The sequence below is a fragment of the Tursiops truncatus genome, chromosome 12 (genome assembly GCF_011762595.2).
Source record: "Tursiops truncatus isolate mTurTru1 chromosome 12, mTurTru1.mat.Y, whole genome shotgun sequence".
In the NCBI taxonomy this organism is placed as follows: Eukaryota; Metazoa; Chordata; class Mammalia; order Artiodactyla; family Delphinidae; genus Tursiops; species Tursiops truncatus.
The window spans coordinates 10,147,219-10,168,748 of NC_047045.1; the positions used below are offsets into that span (position 1 = coordinate 10,147,219).

General features: G+C 41.7%; 1 protein-coding gene across 2 annotated transcripts in view; it reads left to right on the forward strand.

Annotated features, from left to right (window-relative positions):
- KCNQ5 (potassium voltage-gated channel subfamily Q member 5) overlaps positions 1 to 21,530 on the forward strand; it is a 581,715-nt gene that overhangs the window by 378,037 nt on the left and 182,148 nt on the right. For both annotated transcript variants that reach the window (XM_033867446.2, XM_019929283.3), the window contains exon 2: positions 53 to 143. In XM_033867446.2, coding sequence (XP_033723337.1) covers positions 53 to 143 — 91 coding nt within the window. The remainder of the gene's footprint in view (positions 1 to 52; positions 144 to 21,530) is intronic.

Here is a 21,530-nt window from a genome sequence, read left to right on the forward strand (position 1 = left end):
TCATGCTAAGGCAAGTTTCTCATCAAATTTCTCTTTTTCTGTTGTTTTACAGTTTTCTCCTTGTCTTTGGTTGCTTGATTTTGTCAGTGTTTTCCACCATCCCCGAGCACACAAAGTTGGCCTCAAGTTGCCTCTTGATTCTGGTAAGTGAAATATATGAACAAAATTGTACATAAAGTTTACATAATACAAGAATTGTCTATAATATTTATGCAATGCATTTTGTCCCACGAAAAGTTATCTCTAGAAAAAAGAGAGCTTCTGTGAAGTGTAAAAGTTTCAAAGGTCACTGAAACATTTGCCTGCCGTTTTAACCTTTAGTCAATCCCCAAGAATACATAGAAATATTCTAGATTGCTATTACTTAGCAGTATCATGTGTTATAGTTGCATCGTAAGTAGAAGGCAATACTTGGAAGCAGGTTTAATTATGTTTCTCTATGGTAATAAATTACAAGAAGAATCAGCATCTCTGAGATCTCTTACAATATAGCTAAAAGTTACAGGGTAGAGAGTGTTTTCCAATAACCACAATTTAGCAGTAACTATGTATAGTCGGCCAAGAACCATGAGCATATGGCAGGCACCTCCTAAGAAAACAGAAGGCTTCATGCTCTTTTCAGCCAGCAGACTGCATTATGAATTTTGCTGCTAATGAAGTTACCTGGTGAGAAGTTCTGCAGTTTGCTCTGTTTCCATTATGCTGTCAATCCTCAACCACAGAGAATTGCTCAGTTCATTTTAAAATGGAAAAATACCCCAAGATATTTTAGTCTGAATTATTCTGGGCCTTTTAAACTCTTATACTTTCTATTACAACTGAACTATAGCGCTGTATACTCAAATCACATCTGATTGAAAGTTTGGTTCATTTACATCCATTTTGACCCACTCACTCGGTCCCAAAAATCAAACTTGACAGTCTCAGGACTGTCTGAATGAACTATAAATTGGAACAACTCACTTTTTTCCATAAAACCTGCTTGACTAGAGAGGAAAAGAGAGAACGAGTGGGTGGGGTAAGATGGCCATGTGCCTTAATAAATAGAAATTGGTTATGCACAGCAGCGAGCATTTAATACAAGAAAAGTATTCTTACCTTGAAGGTGGGAAGTGAAGGATGTGAGCCCGTACAACCTGGGCAGCTGCTCTTTCCCCTGTGCTCGCAGAGGCTGGTTTGTGCTTAGAGTGCCAAGACTTCATCAAGTCTCTACCCTGTGACAGGGAGAAATCACTTTTGAACCTGGAACAAATCTGTCCCAATTCCTCTCCATACAAATCGTGCCCAGCGGTATATTGCTAATGTCAAGGTTACTATGTTAAAACCCAAGATAGAAAACAGATAGACCGAAGAGCCCACTGGGGATTTGTTCCATTTACAAGGTTCCATTCGGGTAGCAAGTGGGCTTTTAGCCTCATGCACCCCTTTGATAACAACAAATGGTCTGAGCCAAGGTCTAAGGCAGAGCTGGCTTTGGGGTACATATACAGAACTACAGCTAGGAATTTTAGATCGAAAATATAAATCTGATTTTTAGACCTGGGAGCATGAAAAACTGGATTTACTGCATGACCAATGGTATATATTATGAGTAAATCAAGCATTAAGAATCTTGTAAAAAGGTTTCTTTTATAACCAGGTCAAGAATCCAAAATATGAGGTTTACATCCTCCAAATCTCTGAAATATAAATTCAGTCACTGCTAATGAGTTTCTAAATAATCCAGAGAAACTCACATTATTCAAAAGCCGAAAGCTGGTTAATATCATGATTTTTAAAACTTCCTGAGCAGTGGACAACTGACCAGAGTTCAGTAACTAGAGTGCATGTGAGCAGATAAAAATGTAGACGTTTTACACATCGCTCATCTTTTTTATTTTGCCAGCTTTATTGAGATATAATTGACATATGATATTGTGAAATTTAAAGTGTGTAACGTGACAATTTTATATACATACGTATTGCAAAATGACTACCACAGTGAAGTTAGTTAACAGTTCATCACCTCACATGGTTGCCATTGTGTATGTGGTGTGTGTGTGTGCATGTGTGTGTGGTGTGTGTGCGTGTGTGTGGTGAGAACTCCTAAGATCTACTCTTTTAGCAAAATGGTCAAGTGGACGGTTCAGTACTGTTAGCTATAGGCACCATGCTGCACATTAGATCCTCAGAACTCATTTGTCTTATAACTGGGAGCTTGTACACTTTGACCACCTTCACCCATTTCCTCCACCCACACCTGCACAACCACCAATCTACTGTGTTTCTGCGAGTTCAGGGGTCCCACATAAGTGAAATCATACAGTATTTGTCTTTCGCTGTCTCACTTATTTCACTAAACATAATGCCCTCAAGAGCCATCCATGTTGTCACAAATGGCTAGATTTTGTTCTTTTTATGGCTGAATATTATTCCAATGTGTGTGTGATATATATATCACATCACATCTTCTTTACCCCTTCATCTGTCAGTGGATGCTTAGATTGTCTCCATGTCTTATCTACTGTAATAGTGCTGCTGTGAACATAGGCATGCATGCAGCTTTTCGAATTATAGTTTTCTAGGGATGTTTGCCCAGGAGTGGGATCGCAGGATCATATGGTAGTTTTATTTTTTATATTTTGAGGACCCTCCATACTGTTCTCCATAGTGGCTGCACCAATTTACATTCCCACGAACAGTTTAGGAGGGTTCCCTTTTCTCCACATTCTGGCCAACACTTCTCTCTCACTTTTTAATAATAGCCATTCTAACAGGTGTGAGGTGATATCTTATTGTGGTACTGATTTGCGTTTCCCTGATGATTAGTGATGTTGAGTTCTTTTCATATACCTGTTGGCCATCTGTAAGTCTTCTTTTACCCCTCAGTCTTTTTTTTTTCCTCTAATGCCCTTGTTTTTAATCAGGTCTATTGAGATACAATTTACATAGAATAAGCATCATCCATTTTAAGTGTATAGTTTCATGAGTTTTGAGAAACACATATTGTCATGTGTATTAGTTTCTTAGGGCTACTGAAACAAAAGTACCACTGTATATATCATATATATTTCATATATGTCATATATATGATAATTATATACATCATTATGTTGAGTGAAAGAATTAGATATCATAGAGATAGTCTTGTGTTTGGCTTCTTTTACTCAACATAATAATTTTGATATTTATTTGTATATTTTTTAATTGAAGTATAGTTGATTTGCAAGGTTGTGTTAGTTTCAGGTGTGCAGCAAAATGATTCAGAGATATATATATATGTATATACTTTTTCATTATGGTTTATTATAGGATATTGAGTATAGTTCCCTGTGCTATACAGTAGGACCTTGTTGTTTATCTATTTTATATATAGTAGTATGTATAGGTTAATCTCAAACTCCTAGTTTATCCCTCACCCCTCCTTCCCCGTTGGTAACCATCAGTTTGTTTTTCTGTGTCTGTGAGTTTGTTTCTGTTTTGTAAATAAGTTCATTTGTATCATTTCTTAGATTTCACATATAAGCGCTATCATATGTTTCTTGTCTTTTTCTGGTTTACTTCACTTAATATGATAATCTCTAGGTCCATCCATGTTGCTGCTAATGGCATTATTTCATTCTTTTTTATGGCTGAGTAATATCCCATTGTATATATGTACCACATCTTCTTTATCCATTCATCTGTTGATGGACATTTAGGTTGCTTCCATGTCTTGGCTATTGTGTATAGTGCTGCTGTGAACATTGGGTGCATGTGTCTTTTCAAAATAGAGTTTTCTCCGGATATATGCCCAGGAGTGGGATTGCTGGATCATATGGTAGCTCTATTTTTAGTTTTTTAAGGAACCTCCATAAATTGGCAGTACCAATTTACATTCCTACCAACAATGTAGGAGTATCCCTCGTCTTGAATGCCTTTAGATTTAGCAAAGTAGAAACCAGTCCTTTTATGCAAGTGAGGCCTTTGTATTAAGCAGTGTAGTAAGTGCTGCAGATGGATGGTCTCTGAAAGCCGTTGCTACATGGCTTCCTGTAGGGGGAGAGTTTGCGTATCCTCCTATTTTTGTGCTATAGTGATAAATTGTCGAGGTGTATGTTTTAAACCAAAGTGTAATCTTAAAACCTACCTAAAAATATTTGGACTGTGTTGCGGGTCTAAGGTTTTACTGATGTTACTCTTTTCATCAGTGTTTTCTCCAAAGACTGTTGTGTTTTATTTGGACAAAAAAAGATCAAGTATAGCCTTTGTTTTTTTTCTTATTTAGTAATAAACTGGAAAAGCATGTGTATTTTAATTCTTTTCACTATCAGTTCATATAGTTAATTATAAAAGTTCAGTCAGTTGTAGTTGTCAGTTACTGGAAAAAGCCAAGAGAAATCTTAATTATTTAGGGACTGTTGTATTTATTCTTTTACCATGTGTTTTTGAAACAGTTAATCTGATATCAAAGTCTGTCTATCCTCTGAATTTAACCAAACAGAATACATAGAACACAATTCTGACCCTCATTGTCTTTAGTTCCCAAGATGAAGCATATCTAAAGAATTGCCATCCAATAGTAATAGGAATGGCTTTTAAATGTCTGCAGCAATTTACAGTAAAGTCGCTTTTGGTCACAAATACAGCACAGGTGTAAATTTTGAAGACTTATGTGTAAATCACATATCACAGTTGCATATGTTTTCATAAGTCTGTCCATTTGGGGGTTTTTTTAAACATTTTAAAAGATATTCCCACATTCTAACTCATTCTGTTTCTGGCAAGTAGAAGACACCCACGCTTCCGACAGGGAGCGCCTTTAGGCAGACCGGCCCCTGGACAAGCTTCCAGCGTACTCACCTCCTTGACACTCGCGCTTTCCACTTGTTTCCTTGAGCGCACCAGCATGTTAGGGGCAGGTGCCTCCTCACCTCCTGGGGTCCCCACGGACTCCTCCGCTTTCTGTCCCCCACCCCAAGGGGAGACTCTCATCGTTCTCATCCAGAACTGCACTCCCCCTGCTAGTGAGTTCAGGAAACCACTTCTCTGTGTCTTGGTTTTCTCATCTGTTAAAAGTGGGTAGTAATATCTGCTACTTCATAAAGTTGTGAGGATTAAATCCCAGTGCTTAGCCCTGGGCTCAGCACAGAGAATGCATCAAATATTACAGTCACTGGCTCTTCCATATACAGTGGAACCTAATGGGGGCACAAGGGCAGTGAACCGGGGGTATTTGAAAAGGCTGCATTTGAGATCATATCGTACTTTTGTAATAGAAAACAAGTATCTCACCACAAACACTGTAAATTACGGCAGCTCTTCACACAGGCGTGTCCATCTAACCAGAAGTGACTCATTGGCACGCATTCAGTGCATGGCTCATGTGCACAATAACCTCTTATGTTGGGTGAATAAGGAAACAGATTTCTACTCTTGTAGTTTTCTGGTAAATGCATCTGATGACCATGCTCATGGCTTTCAAAGCTCTTCCCTCAGTGTCAGCTGGCTGGGTGGAGCCCTGCTGAGGGATAGCCTAGGATCTAACAGAGCGGCTTGCTCAGCTCACTCTGGGCACAGAATTTATGAACTCGAGAGGACAATGCAAAGCCGTGTGCCCAAGTGCCAGGGACAGTGAAAAGCTGCTGTTGATTTCCTAGGTTTTGTAAATTCTTCAGAACTGTAAGGGAACTAGCATTTTTTTAAGTACCTTTCACGTATCAGACTCCTTGATTTTTTTTTTTAAACATCTTTATTGGAGTATAATTGCTTTACAATGGTATGTTAGTTTCAGCTTCACAACAAAATGAATCAGTTATATATATACATATGTTCCCATATCTCTTCCCGCTTGCGTCTCCCTCCCTCCCACCCTCCCTATCCCACCCCTCCAGGAGGTCACAAAGCACCGAGCTGATCTCCCTGTGCTATGCGGCTGCTTCCCACTAGCTATCTACCTTATGTTTGGTAGTGTATATATGTCCATGCCTCTTTATCGCTTTGTCACCGTTTACCCTTCCCCCTCCCCATAGCCTCAAGTCCATTCTCTAGTAAGTCTGTGCCAACAAACACATGAAAGAATGCTCAACATCACTAATCGTTAGAGAAATGCAAATCAAAACTACAATGAGATATCATCTCACACCAGTCAGAATGGCCATCATCAAAAAATCTAGAAACAATAAATGCTGGAGAGGGTGTGGAGAAAAGGGAACCCTCTTACACTGTTGGTGGGAATGTAAATTGATACAGCCACTGTGGAGAACAGTATGGAGGTTCCTTAAAAAGCTACAAATAGAACTACCATATGACCCAGCAATCCCACTACTGGGCATATACCCTGAGAAAACCATAACTCCTTGATTTCTTATTAAAACAAAAGAAACCAAAAAAACCTTGCTATGTAAGTATTATTCCTCCCATTTTACCGTACCACGTTGTACAAGAGCCAGGCTGCGTCCCAGGCCTGGCTGCCGCCTCGCACCCTCCTGTGCCTCAGTGGAGACCGATGGGTCTCCCCAGTGTGTTTCCAGGGCTCAGGGAAGCTCTGCCGGCTGAGGCTTCCTTATGGTTCTGTATATGCCAAGTGATGCCCGCGACCCTCTCATTTAGATTGTTAGTTTCTTTTTTTTTTTTTGCGGTACGCGGGCCTCTCACCGTTGTGGCCTCTCCCGTTGCGGAGCACAGGCTCCAGACGCACAGGCTCAGCTGCCATGGCTCACGGGCCCAGCCGCTCCGCGGTATGTGGTATCCTCCCGGACCGGGGCACGAACCCGTGTCCCCTGCATCGGCAGGCAGACTCTCAACCACTGCGCCACCAGGGAAGCCCCGATTGTTAGTTTCTTTTTTCTTACAGAGTCCATCTACAAAGTTATCACAAATGGGTGTATCCCTTCACACCACTAGCAGTTCTTTGTATCAACAATTCCAGGCCTTCCCTGGTGGCGCAGTGGTTGGGAATCCGCCTGCCGATGCAGGGGACACGGGTTCGTGCCCCGGTCCGGGAAGATCCCACATGCCGCCGGAGCGGCTGGGCCCGTGAGCCATGGCCGCTGAGCCTGCGCGTCCAGAGCCTGTGCTCCGCAGCGGGAGAGGCCACAACAGTGAGAGGCCCGCGTACCCGCCCCCGCAAAAAAAAAAAAATTCCAAATCTGATTTTGTAAACAATCAACAGCCCGATCTGTGGGGTAAACAGTCCCAGCTTGCTTTGTGCAGGTGAGCTGAGCACCGTGCTGGTGAAGGGAGCGCTCCTAGCTCCAGTTAAACTATTGTGGAAAGTTTTGTTTCGGTTTGTTTTGATTTCATGAGCCTGAGGTTGTATGTTTCTGCATTTCATATCCCACCTTCTTAACAGCAGTGCTGTTTTGGAGTGCATTTCCTTTGTATTGGATATCTTCTTGTCTTCCAGATTAATTTTAAAGTATTCATTTTGGCCTTTAAATGTAGATTGTCCAACATGATGATTTGTACGTATTTCCAGTGACAAATCTTCACCTGATGACTTCTCCGCTTAATGAAAATGATGTATAGCATTTGCAAAATTTTCACTGAAGGTGGTCATTTCTAAAATTGCCCGCCCACAAGAAGTAAAAGGAATGTCGTTATCAGTTTTAGCAAGAAGAGAGTATCGCAGCGTGTTTGCTCCCCTGCCCTGCTGTGTTAGAAGGGCTCCCAACCACAAGTGGATTGTGCTAAACATCTGGACGAGACTCAAACACATGGTCAGAGATCCAGGTTTTCCCAAACATCTTAGCTGTTTGGCACCTTCTGAATAGAGTTTATGCATATTTGCTGGTTTTGCTTCGTGTAGCAAAGCAAACATGGGTTTGCTGTTTCTGTGCACAATGAATCAGTTCCTGAAATGTGTACAAATCCAACTTAGGCAGATGTAATTATATCTTCAATGCACTAGTGTAGCTTACTATTTAAAGAAAATCTGTAGTGCATTCTTTTGTTAAGTGTAGAGTCCCCCCTGAAAAACTAATAACTACATAATTAATATGTGTTCCATGTGTTTTCTTTTTCTAATGTGCTTACACACGGGGTTTTGTGTTCTTTTTTTTTTAATTGCTGTACACTACCTATTATGTCACACGGTATTGAAGAATTAGACAGGTTGTTAACCATTTCCCATCTGTCAGTATTGGCAGAGTGGGGAATCAGCCACAGACACATTTACCCATCCTTGCAAAGTAGAAAGGCTTGCGCATAAAATTATATGGATTTGATGTAGAAGATTACATGAGATCTTTACGTTTAAAGCTCTGGCATGAACATCGTAAGACAGGATAACAGAATGTCAGGACAAGGTTCCGTTCGAGGGTCTTCAGTCTTCCATGGGTAGGAGATGTGAAGTGATCAGAACTGAGGAATGAGCAGTGCTCCTGTCTCTTCATCACACCCCTGTAATTTCCTGCAGAAAGCACTCACAATATCCCAACCAACACTGAAAACTGCCGTTATTTTCCTTTGCTTGTCTTTCATCAAGGCAAATGCAAATAAACTTTAAAATGATTCATGGAGGCTAACGACCCTCATCAATCTGCTGATGACTGAAAAGAAGATGCAGGAGCAGTTTGCACTACACTGAATCTTAACCGAGGGATAATAATATAGTAGGGAAGTTGCTCTGTGAAAAGTACTTCAGATTCAGAGGGAAGAGTTGTTCAAGTTGAAGATAATGGAATTATGCCTGAACAAGACCATGTCTCTATCCACAAGTAAGGAAGCGAAGAACTTCCGCACTTCTGACGTGAGCACCGGTGTCTCACCAGGTGGTCCAGTGTGTGTCACAAAACCGCTCTGCATGGTTCTGTGTCAGGACATGATGAGCAGCCCTCAGCCAGGCCCACACTGACGCTGACCCACTGTGCCCTTTGATGCCACAAAGGCATATTCAGCCGAGAGGGAAAGAGAGCGACAAGGTGGTTGCTAGAAAATGATAGAGTCCAAGAGGGGTTGCAGCAGAAGGAAGAACGCCCTTCCCTTACCACCTTTCCAGGTTTAAGTAATTTCCACCATTTGAAACCTGCTCAGACACCTGCTTCTACCTGGAATGAACTGGCTCTTCCCTCGGCTTCCCTCAGCAGCAGCCGCTTGACGGTGAATCTCCTCCCTTCTTCATTTACTCCACAGCATTTCGGTGGCTCCCAGCGTCCGTGAGGCTTTTGGGGGGAAGCTGAGGATACGGCAATGAGCAAAGCAGGCAAAACTCTGTCGTGGTGGAACGCACATTTGTGTTGGGAAGACATAGAGTAAACAAATGAACCAGTCAAGTGTTAAAAATAAAAGTAAAGCAGGAAGGGGCTTCCCTGGTGGCGCAGTAGTTGGGAGTCCGCCTGCCGATGCAGGGGACGCAGGTTTGTGCCCCGGTCTGGGAAGATCCCACATGCCGCGGAGCGGCTGGGCCCGTGAGCCATGGCCGCTGAGCCTGCGCGTCCGGAGCCTGTGCTCCACAACGGAAGAGGCCACAACAGTGAGAGGCCCGCGTACCGCAAAAAAAAAAAAAAAAAAAAAAAGTAAAACAGGAAAAAGGAATAGATAACTGGGTGTTTCCATCGTGTGTTCAGAGAGGTCCACCGGATAGCGTAGCTCCTAGCAGAGACTTCAGTGAGGTGGGGCAAACCGCCGTGCAGCGATTAGAGGAAAGAACGTACCAGGCAGATGGAGCATCCAGGGTAAAAGCCTCGGAAGGGCCAGAGGACCAGGATGATGGAGGGAGAGGAAGCCAGAGGGGGCGGAGGAAAGTGAGGCATGGCTCGGACTGTACAGCTCTGGAGCACAGGATCCAAAGCTGACTCAGCAACAGCACTTCGTACAGTGGGAGCTGGTGGCAAATTACCAAGAAATTTGATGAAAGAAGACGGCAAGACGGCCAGTGGTTTAATTGCACAGCATTAGTATTGAAATGTTCACAGTATCACAGATATGGCACTAAAATTAAGCCCCAATGCAGTGCCTGACTTAGAATGGACCGGAGTAGGGAGTCACTGGTGCAGCCCTCAGGGGGCAGTCGATGTCATTCCCCCTCTCCTAATTCCCCGGGCTCCGGGCCTTAATTCGCTGCAGTTTTAACTCAATTTATATGAAGTGCCTCCTACCTTCCAGCCCCTGTGCCGGGGACTGGAGCCCCAGATATGAGTAAGGCACTGTCCTGCCCTGGAAGCAGATCTAGAGCACATTCCTGTCTACAGGCTCTGACACAGAAAAAAATGAAAAGCCTTGAAATCATGCGTTTATAGAGAATAAATTATGAAATTAGGAGATGAAAGAAAAATGGGTTAGTTTGACATTTTAATTCCCACTTTAACATATATGGACAGAGAGAATAAACCTACCTCAAGTCATTGATTTCTCATGAAAACTATGGATAAGATTACCAAAATCTATTTTCAATATAGGTACTACTGATCATGCTTATATAGGGAATTTGGGGTTGGAACTATATAAAGGCAAAGCTGGAAGTGATGGGTGGCCCCCTGTTCCTGTGCAGGCCTGTGTCACCCTCAGATGTCAAATACTGGGTTGGAATATGGGGGTCCCTGTTCCCCTGCAGGCCTACCTCATGCTCAGATATTGAATATTGGGTTGGAATATGGGGGGCCCTGTTCCCCTGCAGGCCTACCTCATGCTCAGATATTGAATATTGGGTTGGAATGTGGGGGTCCCTGTTCCCCTGCAGGCCTACCCCATGCTCAGATATTGAATATTGAGTTGGAATATGGGGGGCCCTGTTCCCCTGCAGGCCTACCTCATGCTCAGATATCGAATATTGGGTTGGAATGTGGGGGTCCCTGTTCCCCATGCAGGCCTATATCGGGGTCACGATTAAGGTGAAAAGACACATCATACTTCTGCAAAGTAGAGAAAAAATTGCCAAGCTGTAAATGGCAGCTTGACAAACAACATTACAGGCTGGATTCCAGGAGAGTGCTGCAGGCCTGGCTTCCTCTGGGGCTGGAAATCATAGTGAACCCACAGAACACACTGGAAAATGGAGAACAGAATGGAGACTTGCGAGTGTGGCCGGCCCTCCAGCTGCGGCTAGGAGACCACAGGTGTGTCGGTGCTGCAAGACCTGCGCATCCGGAGAAACCCTGGACAGCCCCCTCCGGAAACAGAGCAGCGTCAACCGAGACACCCTAGGGTGAGGCCGGGAGTGGAGGAGCGCCAGCCCCGGGTGTGCAGGCAGGAGGGGGGACTCACTCTGGCCCCCACTGCCCACCCCTAACTCTCCTGAACTTCACTTCCTTAAATCAGGTGGCATCAAGTACAAATCGACATCAAGTGCAGCCTTCAAAGAAAAGAACAATCCCAGCCTGGCCAGAGGGCGTCCTGCACGGTGCGGGGAGTGGGGGGAGGGGGGGCGTCCTGCCTCTTTGGCCTCTTTGACTTCATGGATGATGCTAATAATGGGCGAACATGTGACCTGATGACACACCTGTGAATCTGATGGGGGCTGCAGGGTTCTGCCCCACTTGGCCAACCCATCTGCGTGTCTCCTGCAAGCTGCTTCCTGGGTCACTCGCTGGCTTTGCCCTGGGGTCCCCCACAGTGGAGCTTGCATGCTCAGGGTCACTGTAGCCGGGCAGGGATGGGCATCCCATCGCTCAGGCAGGCAAGTGTGTGACCAGGTTGGGAAGCTTGTCTGCTTGTAGAGCCCAGGAAAGAGCTCCGGGCTGCGGTCAGAAAGAGGAAACATCAGAGGGGACGTTCAGAGGACAAGTGCTTCCTCGAGTCCCCTCTGCAGCCTGAAGGATATCTTTTACCTTGAGCTGCTCATCGATTCATTCATTCATTTATTCACTCATCGAATATTCGCTAAGCACCTATCAGGGATGCTGTGAGCCAGAGGCCCTGCCCACAATACACACCAGCTGTACACTGACACTCATACCTTCCCTATCCCTGTCTGTCATAGTTCCTCAAAACCATTTTTCTACTTAAATCAGGTGGAGAATTTCTGAGTATTATGCAAATGCAATTTGTTCTCTTTCTTCACAATTCCGTAATGCAAATTGCCTCATATGTGATGCTCAGTTGGGTAATGATGTCAACGTAACAGGGAAGTGAAAGATGATTTTTCCCAAACGGCAGCGACTGAGCGTAAAGCACATCCGCCTGGCTGAACGCAGCAAGCCTGAAGGTGCGCACACCGCCATGGCGCCTTCTTTATTTTGGAAACTCACTCTGCCTTGCAAGTGCCTATGGGACGATTCTTCCCAACCTGTGCAAACGACACAAATGTAAAGCGATACATCTTTAGCACCACTGTATTTTGTGCAAACTGCTCCTCTCTACCTGTGACGTGTGATGCGGGGCCCTTGTCTCCAAACCCAGCGGCCTGCACCCTCCCGACACACCCCATCAGGCTCTCTCCACATTGATGTAGGTGACGGCCAAGATTGCTGAAGCAGCTCCCTGTTAGAACTCAACATCTCTTTTTAACTGTACTAATATCTTATTAGGATTGTTGTTTATGTTTGGTTTCTGTTTAGAAAGTTCCATAGGCTCAGAGTGGTTTGCCCTAACTCTATTTCTCTATTTTTATCATAAGCCCTGATCTTTTTACTGAGCAATCTTACCTAAAACCTGGCTTTTTATCGATGCATTTATTTATTTATTTTTAATTGAAGTAGAGTTGATTTACAATGTTGTGTTAGTTTCAAGTGTACAGCAAAGTGATTCAGATAGATAGATATTCTTCATATTCTTTTCCATTATGGTTTATTATAGGATATTGAATGTAGTTCCTTGTGCTATACAGTAGGAACTTGATATTTATCTATTTTATATATAGTAGTTTGTGTCTGTTAATCCCAAATTCCCAATTTATCCCTTGCCCCTTTTCCCCTTTGTAACCATAAGTTTGTTTTCTGTCTGTGAGTCTGTTTCTGTTTTGTAAATAAGTTCATTTGTATCATTTTTCACATTCCACATATAAGTGATATCATATGGTATTTGTCTTTCTCTTTCTGACTTACTTCACCTAGTATGTTAATCTCTAGGTCCACCCATGTTGCTGCAAATGACATTATTTCATTCTTTTTATGGCTGAGTAATACTCCATTGTATATATGTACCACATCTTCTTTATCCGTACATCTGTTGATGGACATTTAGGTTGTTTCCATGTCTTGGCTATTGTATGTAAACAGTGCTGCTATAAACATTGGGATGCATGTATCTTTTTGAATTATAGTTTTCTCCAAATATAGGCCCAGAGTGGGATTGCAAGATCATATGGTAACTCTACTTTTTAGTTTTTTTAAGGAACCTTCATACTGTTTCCACAGTAGCTGCACTAATTTACATTCTCACCAACAGTGTAGGGGGGTTGCCTTTTCTCCACACCCTCTCCAGCATTTCATCAATGCATTTCTTGCACTGTGGTAGGAAAGCTGGTATAAGTGGGTTCGAGTTTATCCATTCTGCCAGTTCAGAAGCACATGCTGCATTCTGCTCGATAATATGGGCTTTTCAAGTGAAAGGCATCAGAGCATCCTTAGGTCATAAGGATGACATGGGACGTGTCATTCTTAGGTCAAATAAATCAGGGATAAAAACCTGTGTCAGATGATGGTTTAGTGTATTCTTCATCCAAATTTTTCTACTCTCCTTTTTATCAAGCTATGTTAAAGAAATCTTTAAGCCTTACAAACCTTACATCCTTAGGTCATAAGGATGACATGGGAGGTGTCATTCTTAGGTCAAATAAATCAGGGATAAAAACCTGTGTCAGATGATGGTTTAGTGTATTCTTCATCCAAATTTTTCTACTCTCCTTTTTATCAAGCTATGTTAAAGAAATCTTTAAGCCTTACAAACCTATTCATCAAAGGTTCAAAATTTTTTTAATTAGCCAAAATTTTAATAAAGGAAACTTTTATGCAGTTTAGATAGAAAAATAATGTTGCTGCAGGTTGAAACAAATTTTAAGACTGTTATAATAGAGCAAATTGAGAATATTTTATTTAAAATATAAGTTGATTTAATAATCGTAAACTTCATTTTTCACCTTAACTCTATGAATTTTGACATCTTCTCAGTACATAAAATCTGTAACATTTGGATTACTCTGTCTTTTCCTGCTTTTAACTTAAAGTAAAATTCCAAATAATTTTCAGACTTAGAAGATGCAGTTCTTAACCTTGCCGCACACAGCCTTCTCACATCTCTCTGGTGCTTCCTGTTTCTCTAGGCTTATTTCTGCACCAGTTTCCCTTAAAGGTGCCCACACAGGTAGCAATGGGTATATGCATACCTGTGTGCACATGTGTACACACACACTCACATACTTACAGTCACACTTTACACTACAGCAGTAGCAAACCATTCACACTTTCCAGGAACACTGCCTCTGTGTTTTCACAAATGGTAATTCTTCTATTTGAAAGCCTGGCGCTACCACTTCCCTTCACTACCGTGGTAATTCTTACTCGTTTGTTAAGTCTCATGCCCCCTCTCCCTGGAAGTTTTCACCGACCCCCAGGAGCTGTTACACTCCCTTCCTCTGTGTTCTGGGGTCCAGCACAGCTCCCAGGGGGTGGTCTGTAGCAATGGGTGGTTGATAACAGTGTTCACCGTGTTCCAGTATGATTGTTGATTTCCAAACATTTTATTTCTGCTAGACTGAAAACTATCTAAGAATCGGAACTACATGTTAGTGGTCTCTGTATTTCCTAGTTTGTACCACACTGCCTAGCAAGCAGTGGACGCTCAAAAGACGTGCAAATAAACTAAATGACCCAGCCCCCCAATCCAAAGTAACCCAATCCAGTTACGTACTCCACATGCAGTCTTGTTTTTTCAGCTCTGTGGCATTATCACGGTTTTATTTATTTTTTTGCATACTTGTGACTTTTTCATTATTGGTTTCTGTCCCCAGAATGCAGACTCCTTAAGAGTGGGCCTTGTTCTATTCACCACTCCCACCCCAATGTCTGGAACAAAACAGGTACTCAATGCCTGGGAGAACAGAGGTGCAAAATAAAGCTATCAACTGTGCAAAACGAATGACTAGATGCAGATATTAGCGTATAAATTCAGTGCTTGCATAGAGACATTAAGGTACTCTGGCTCCAATCAGTCTTTTAATTTTAGCAGTATAAAATTCCAAAAACAATTTTTCATCCTTTGGAAGATCTGTAAAGGCAAGTATAATCAAGTGGTGTCGAGGCCAAGTTTCAAGATCTAAAATAAAATGACTATTTGCTAACTTTTGCCTCTTTTTTTCCCCCACTCGTCCTCGTTTTCTCCTGAGCTTCAACTACCCTTCTGAATCTGGGATCATCAAATATTTATGTTATTAAAGCAAATACTCTTACCTAATATCAAAGCAGGCTGATCATTAACATAAAACGTGAGTTTGTAGCCAACATTAAAAATGAATAGGATCCATTGTATATATGTGCCACATCTTCTTTATCCATTCATCCGATGATGGACACTTAGGTTGTTTCCATCTCTGGGCTATTGTAAATAGAGCTGCAATGAACATTTTGGTACATGACTCTTTTTGAATTATGGTTTTCTCAGGGTATATGCCCAGTAGTGGGATTGCTGGGTCATATGGTAGTTCTATTTGTAGCTTTTTAAGGAACCTCCATACTGTTCTCCACAGTGGCTGTATCAATTTACATTCCCACCAACAGTGTAAGAGGGTTCCCTTTTCTCCACACCCTCTCCAGCATTTATTGTTTCTAGATTTTTTGATGATGGCCATTCTGACTGGTGTGAGATGATATCTCATTGTAGTTTTGATTTGCATTTCTCTAACGATTAGTGATGTTGAGCATTCTTTCATGTGTTTGTTGGCACTCTGTATATCTTCTTTGGAGAAATGTCTATTTAGGTCTTCTGCCCATTTTTGGATTGGGTTGTTTGTTTTTCTGTTATTAAGCTGCATGAGCTGCTTATAAATATTACTCAGCCATAAAAAGAGACGAAATTGAGCTATTTGTAATGAGGTGGATAGACCTAGAGTCTGTCATACAGAGTGAAGTAAGTCAGAAAGAGAGAGACAAATACCGTATGCTAACACATATATATGGAATTTAAAAAAAAAAATGTCATGAAAAACCTAGGGGTGAAACAGGAATAAAGACACAGACTTACTAGAGAATGGACTTGAGACTATGGGGAGGGGGAAGGGTAAACGGTGACAAAGCGATAAAGAGGCATGGACATATATACACTACCAAACGTAAGGTAGATAGCTAGTGGGAAGCAGCCGCATAGCACAGGGAGTTCAGCTCGGTGCTTTGTGACCGCCTGGAGGGGTGGGATAGGGAGGGTGGGAGGGAGGGAGATGCAAGCGGGAAGAGATATGGGAATATATGTATATATATAACTGATTCATTTTGTTGTGAAGCTGAAACTAACATACCATTGTAAAGCAATTATACTCCAATAAAGATGTTTAAAAAAAAAAAAAAAGAAACTGTGAAAAAAAAAATGAATAGGATCATAAAACAAGAGAGAGGGGCTTCTCTGGTGGCGCAGTGTTTAAGAGTCTGCCTGCTGATGCAGGGGACGCGGGTTCTTGCCCCGGTCCGGGAAGATCCCACATGCCGTGGAGCGGCTGGGCCCGTGAGCCATGGCCGCTGAGCCTGCGTGTCCGGAGCCTGTGCTCCGCGGCGGGAGAGGCCACAACAATGACAGGCCCGCGTACCACCCCCCGCAAAAAAAAAAAAACGAGAGAGAGTTACTGCAGTGACCAGTTATTCAACACTAACATATTTTAATTACAAAGTCATTTAGCAATGACTGACTCCTTCACTAATGATCTCTAGAGGCAAAAGCAGTAGGGACTAATGCCTTCAAACAGCTTCCTATGGTAGTGTTTTAGGTCAACTGCACCTAACCTAAGATGTAGTCATCACTGTCTCCTAGATCTCACGCAATCCGTTATCTATATTTCACTTTGACACAAAATTTTGCTTTAAACCCCTAACTAAACCAGCATTTCTTTAGTACCTATTATGTTCTAGGCTGCACGCTGTAGCCTCCTCCCTCATCTCATTTGGATTATTCTAACTATCTTTTCCCATTTTTAACCTAAAGTAAAATTTCAAATAATTTTCTGAATTAAAAGACCAAGTTTCTTGCCTGGAGAGAGAAAGAACCAAAAGTGAGTGAGAGAACCAAAAGTAAGTAGAATTAGAAATTATGTGATCCATCAGTATGATGGTAAAATAGAAATGGGTAAAAAGAACAATTGGTTACAACAGAGGAAGTGACTGATTCTCCACTGCAAAATGAGGAAGGCTCCAGATGTGGGGACCTTTGAGCAGGGTCTAGAGTCACAAAGGTCTAGGTCAGTCTGGCTCAATTGTAGGGGATTCAGGTTGACAGAGACTCAGAGGAGGGTTGGAACCAAACAGAGAAGAGCCTGGTTTTCTAAAGTAAAGTCATTTGGATTTTATGCTGTAAGTGATGAAAATCATAAGAGGCCTTTAAGCAGCACAATGACCTGATCAAATTTGGTTTTGAGAAAGCTAATTTGGACTGCACCTTGGAGGATAACTGGAATAGGGCAGGAGTTATTAAAGAGTTTAGGGATAAACTTATTAAAGAGTTTAGGGATAAAATAATGCTATCAACCCCATCTCTCAACCAAACGCTGAGTGCTCCAGATGTTAATAAAAGCATATGTTGATACTGTGACTTAAATGTTGAAATCTTTGAGCATCGAGGAGACTGTTTTAAAGCAGTGCTGAGCTGTGCAGAGGAGGTGGTGGGTGACACCTGGGTATGCAGGGTGCTTCTACCATCTTAGCATCCTCAGGCTGGGGCATGCTTCACACAAGTTGAGTGTGGTTATTTGCTTTGATGATTTTTCCTGTCTGATGGAAAGAGAACCTATTTAAATAACGGTTTTGTTCATCTGAAATACCAGTCTTATAAAAAGTGCCTAGTCACCACAGTTGTTAGAAATTTCCATCTTACAATTTTTTAAAAATTGTTGGCCATCAATGGAAACATAAAAATGAATTCTGGCTCTGGCTAGGGTCAAATCATGTTGAAATTTTATTTCATGCCCCTATATTTCTGAATATTACTGAGTCAAGAGAAAAAGTAATCCCTCATTTCAGATGGATTTTTCTTGGAGATTTTCCCAGGCAATTAATTCTTCTCTTTGGCTTTCCTGATCTCACCACCAGACAATCCCAAAATTTGGTTTTTATAATCCCCAATTATCATTTGATGACAAAATGGAAGCACACATATTTAGGTAACCTAAAACTTTAAACTATTTTTAAAATAATTATTTTCCTTTGAAATTACTCTGTCCTAATGATGAAAATGTTGATGCCAGTGACTGAACTCTTATATTGATATTTGCTGCTCAGGTATTTGAACAGATCTGATGTCAGAGGCTTAAGGCAGGAGGCAGGGCCTTGCAGCCAGAAGGGATGAGAACGAGCCCCTGCACACCAGCATACCCACAGCAGTTGATTGGCAACAAAAGAAAGGTCCATGCAGCCCACAGAGGGGGGTAAAATTGCAGGGTTTTAGAAAGCATTCGAACTTAAGAGATCACCCACATAATCATATATGTCTATATAGATATAGATGTAGTTACATATGAACCCCACAGTAACCACAAACCAATAGTCTATAACTGATACACATGCAAAAAAGAGAGAGAGAGAAAGGAATCCAAACATAACTAAAGATAGTCATTAAATCACAAGAGAGCAAAAGAAGAAGAAAGGAAAAAAACAAGAACTACGAAACAACCAAAAGACCATGAACAAAATGGAAATAAGTACATAGCTATCAGTAATTACTTTAAATGTAAATGGACTAAATGCTACAATCAGAAGACAAAGAGTGACTGAATGGATACAAAACAAGACCCATATATATGCTGCCTTCAGGAGACTCACATCAGCTCTAAAGATGCACACAGACTGAAAGTGAAGGGGATGGAAAAATGTACTCCATGCAAATGGAAACAAAAAGAAAGCAATACTCATATCAGACAAAATAGACTTTAAAATAAAGACTGTAACAAGAGACAAAGACGGACATTACATAATGATAAAGGGATCAATCCAACAAGAAGCTGTAACAATTATATATGCACCCAAGAAAGGAGCGACTGATTACATAAAGCAAATATCAACAAACATAAAGGGAGAAATTGACAGTAACACAATAATAGTAGGGGACATTAACACCCTACTTACATCAATGGACAGATCATTCAGACAGAAAATTAATAAGGAAACGTTGACCTTTAATGACACATTAGGCCACACAGGCTTAATAGATATATATGTAGAACATTCGACCAAAAGCAGCAAAATACACATTCTTTCCAAGTGCATATGGAACATTCTCCAAGATAGATCACAAGCTAGGCATGTCTCAGTAAATTTAGGAAAACTGAAATCATATCAAGCATCTTTCCCAACCACAATGGTACGAGAATAGAAATCAACTACAAGAAAAAAATGCAAAAAATACAAACACATGGATGCTAAACAATACTACTGAACAACTAATGTGTCACTGAAGAAATCAAAGAGGAAATCAGAAAATACCTGGAGACAAAGGAAAATGGTAACACAGTGATTCAAAATCTATAGGATACAGCAAAAGCAGTTTTAAGAGGGAATTTTATACAAACCTACCTCACGAAACAAGAAGCAATGTACCTCAACATAATAAAGGCCATGTAAACCAGCATCAAACCCACAGCTTTCAGCATGCTAAAAGCATTTCCTCTATGATCAGGAACAAGCCAAGGATGCCCACTCTCACACTTTTATTCAACATATTATTGGCACTCCAAGCCACAACAATCTGGCAAGAAAAAGAAATAAAAGGAATCCAAATTAGAAGGAAAAGCAAAACTGTCACTGTTTAGAGATGACATGATACTATAATTAGAATATTCTAAAGAGGCCATCAAAAAAACTATTAAAATTACTTAGTGAGTTCAGTAAAGTTGCAGGATACAAATTAAGGTACAGAAATCTTTTGTATTTCTATACACTAGCAATGAACTATCAGAAAGAACAACTAAGAAAACAATCCCATTTACGATAGCATCTAAAATAATAAAATACCTGGAATAAATCTAACCAAGGAGATAACAGACCTGTACTAGGAAACTATAAGAATTGATGGAAGAAACTTCAGATGACAGAAACAAATGGAAACATACACCTTGCTCATGGATTGGAAGAATTAATTTGTTAAAATGACCAAACTACACAAGGCAATCTACACATTCAGTGAAATCACTATCAAAATTCCAATGGCATGTTTCACAGAATTACAGCAGATAATTCTAAAATTTGTATGATAACACAAAAGACTCTGAGTAGCCAAAACAGTTTTGAGAAAGAAAAACAAAGTTGGAGGTATCATGCTCCCTCATTTCAAACTATACTGCAAACCTACAGTAAGCAAACAGTATGGTACCAGCACAGAAACAGACACATAGATCAATGGAACAGAATAGAGAGCCCAGAAATGAACCGACACTTATGGGGTCAATTAATCTACAACAAAAAACCCAAGAATATACAATGGGAAGAAGACAGCATCTTCAGTAAATGGTGTTGGGAAAACTGGACAGCTACATGCATAAGAATCAGACTGAACTACTTTCTCACACCATGTGGAAAAATAAACTCAAAATGGATGAAAGACTTAAATGTCAGACCTGAAACCATAAAACTCCTAGAAGAAAACATATGCAGTGCACTCTTTGACATTCATATTAGCAATGTTTATTTGGATATGTCTCCTCTGGCAAGGGAAATAAAAACAAAAATAAACAAGTGCTACATCAGACTAAAAAGCTTCTGCACAGTGAAGGAAACAATCAACAGAATGAAAGTGCAGGATTGGTTCAAGATGGCAGAGTGGAAGGACGTGCACTCCCTCTTGCAAGAACACCGGTATCACAACTAACTGCTGAACAATCATCAACAGGAAGACACTGGAACTCACCAAAAAAACATACCCCACATCCAAGGACAAAAGAGAAGTCACAAAGAGATGGTAGGAGGGGTGCAATCACAATAAAATCAAATCCCATAACTCCTTGGTGGGTGACTCACAAACTGGAGAACACTTATACCACAGAAGACCACCCACTGGAGTGAAGGTTCTGAGCCCCACATCAAGGCTTCCCAAACTGGGGGTCTGGCAACAGGAGGAGGAATTCCTAGAGAATCAGACTTTGAAGGCTGGTGGGATTTGATTGCAGGACTTCGACAGGACTGGGGGAAACAGAGACTCCACTCATGGAGGGCACACACAAAGTAGTGTGCGCATCAGGACCCAGGGGAAGGAGCAGTGACCCCAGGGGAGACTGAACCAGACCAACCTGCTAGTGTTGGAGGGTCTCCTGCAGAGACGGGGGAAGGCTGTGGCTCACCACGGGGACAAGGACACTGACAGCAGAAGTTCTGAGAACTACTCCTTGGTGTGAGCCTTCCCAGAGTCCGCCATTAGCCCCACCAAAGAGCCGGTAGGATCCAGTGTTGGGTTGCCTCAGGCCAAACAACCAACAGGGAGGGAACCCAGCCCCACCCATCAGCAGTCAA